We start from the raw sequence: 2424 nt of genomic DNA, 5'->3' as shown, positions 1-2424 counted from the left end.
CACAAACCACACAAACAGGAAGGAAAATAAAAATATCTGAGAAAGCAGGACATGCAATGATCTGCAGAAACAAAGGAGTCACCATTGGTCTGCCCACAGAAGTAGCATCCAAACTCTTCAACAAGAGCTCATAGGAATGTCCTCCCACTGCTTCAGGGACCAAATGCTGTGGTCTATGAAATGGGGTTGGGGGTGGGGAGCATCTCATTTACCCCAGGCACTGACTTCTTCCTTCACTCTTTTCCAGTGGTTCAAATGGAGTCATCCCTGGGATTGCCATCTTCAGGCCAGACACACTGTCAGCTGCAGAGTCCAGAACTCTGCAACACTTGTGTCCAGGTTTCCCAGATAAGGCCACCAGCTGTCAACGGGGACAGGGCATTAACAGCCCCCATCCACAGTCCTTCAGAGTTCCTGGCCTTGCCTCCAGCTCCAAGCTTGGAACAACCAGAGGACAAAAGCATGCCTGAGATAAAAGAGGGCACAAAAGAAAACCAAGACACACCAATCCTGACTTTGGAACACCCTCACTTGCAGCAGCCTCTGCACTGCACTGACACTGAGAGCCTCAGACAGAAGCCTGATTCAGATAATGCCCATTTGGGATGCATCTGCATGGTTCCGAAAGAGTTTGTGGGGCAAGAGAATGAGATTGGATCCAGCTTCGACTTTAAAGACATCACTAGACTTGAGGCAGACATTCAACTTCCCCAACTCCTAAACACCCTCACAGACATAGACCAAGATCAGTCCTGTGAAAACTGGAGAGTCACCAGTGGCCCCTCTGACCAGGTGAGGAAGAACAAACATAAATCCTTTGAGTTGCTTGAGGGGGCTCCTCAGGCCAAAATCCAGCACTGGGACCTGGTGGAGGGAGAGGGGGCTGTGGGTGTTGCTGGGGCCAGTGACAGGGCTATTGACAACATGGCAAAGCACCCAGAAGGCAAAGCTCCCAAAGGGCCCCCCATCAAGAACAGAAGAGCTAGAAAACAGTGGCAAGAAAAACTAAGTGGACCAGAGAACAAATCCAAGAAAACAGAGGAGCTTAAGCAGTCAAGGAAGAGAGTCAAAGCAGAAAAGGAGCCCTCCATCCCCAAGACCAAGAGGAAGAGAAAACCACCTGAGCTCAGTCAAAACAGCTTCAAGAAGCCTCGAACCAACCTTGCAATGCACATGCTGGAGTCCGTGCAGGTCTTCCACCCACTGGGNAAGAAGAGTGAGAAGAAAACTGGCATCTCCTCCTTCAGAGTTCTGCAAACCTTCACCAGCAACAAAGATCCAGGTCCAGGCTCAGTTACTACAACAGTGTTAAACATGCCATGTGAGGGCCAGCATCCTCCCAAAAGCCCAGGGAAGGTCCAGGGATCAGAGAGCAGTGTTGACAAAGATTGCATAACTCCATCCCAGTATGAGCTGCCTCCAGCTGGGAAGGTCAAGTTAGTTCCTCTGCCTTTTCCAACTCTGGACAAGCCTCAATCCAGACCTGCTTCTAGAAAGCCCCTTTCCCTGGCTTTACACAAGCCCACTCTATTTTACCCTGTGCCGCCTCACTCTCACTCAGTTCAACCTACCACACTCAGGCCAGCCCAACCACCTCCTGTGAGCACATCTTTGGTAGCCTCTGCCAAGCCAGCTCCTGCAATTTCCTCCAGTGTCACTGGACCTAATGTAACCAACCCCAATCAGTCTAGTGCTGTGCTCCAGGTGGCCACCTCGAGGCCTGTACCCTCCAGAGCCTCATCTAACACATCATTCCAGGGAGAGCTTGTTTCTGCTGCCAGGAACAAGGTACCATCGCCTCCCAAACCTCAAACCCAATATCTGCTCCATGACTTCAGCCGCCAACCCATTCCATGGAAGAAAGTCGACATTCTGGGACCAGTTGTCTCACAACCCATCACAAAAGANCAGAGGCCAGAGAGGGAGGCCATGAAGAGGCGTGCCCAACAAGAGCGTGAGAATGCTGTCAAGAACCCCTCTACTGGGAAACTGAAGATTTTCCTTCAGAGGGAGAGGGATATGGAAATTTCTCAATATTATGGCTATGCAATGTAAGAGCTCGCCAGATCATTGCAACAAAGTGATTTTTGACATTTACTTGAAGAGATATAGTGACTGATACAGATGTATATAAGTAAAGAAAAATATATAAATATATATACATAAGTACATGTTCAGGAATATAGAGGACTAAGTATATAGATAGATAGAAAAAACAAACCCATATGAATTTTAATAGTTAGTAAAATTGCCATATAATGTTAAGTTGGCTAGTTTATTCTGTTTCTCTTAACTGTGATGATTTTGTTTTTATTATATTCTATATGAACATAAACTTAAGAAATAGTTATTTAACATTAAATCAATTTAGAAAATTCTACGCTTGTGCTAAAATTATTTTCGAGCCTTTCATTCACTGGACAT

At 46.8% G+C, this 2424-nt stretch overlaps 1 protein-coding gene across 1 annotated transcript; it reads left to right on the top strand.

Annotated features, from left to right (window-relative positions):
• Positions 1-241: 241 nt before the first annotated feature.
• Positions 242-2373, top strand: LOC110288530 (uncharacterized protein C2orf78 homolog). Its single transcript, XM_021154849.1, has one exon. The coding sequence runs from the start codon at positions 256-258 to the stop codon at positions 2053-2055; it is 1800 nt and encodes a 599-aa protein (XP_021010508.1). The 5' UTR covers positions 242-255; the 3' UTR covers positions 2056-2373.
• Positions 2374-2424: the final 51 nt, after the last annotated feature.

This window comes from Mus caroli, unplaced genomic scaffold (assembly GCF_900094665.2).
Source record: "Mus caroli unplaced genomic scaffold, CAROLI_EIJ_v1.1 scaffold_26166_1, whole genome shotgun sequence".
Lineage (NCBI taxonomy): Eukaryota > Metazoa > Chordata > Mammalia > Rodentia > Muridae > Mus > Mus caroli.
The sequence above is the reverse complement of the archived record's forward strand: the minus strand, read 5'-3'. Positions and strand labels throughout refer to the sequence as shown.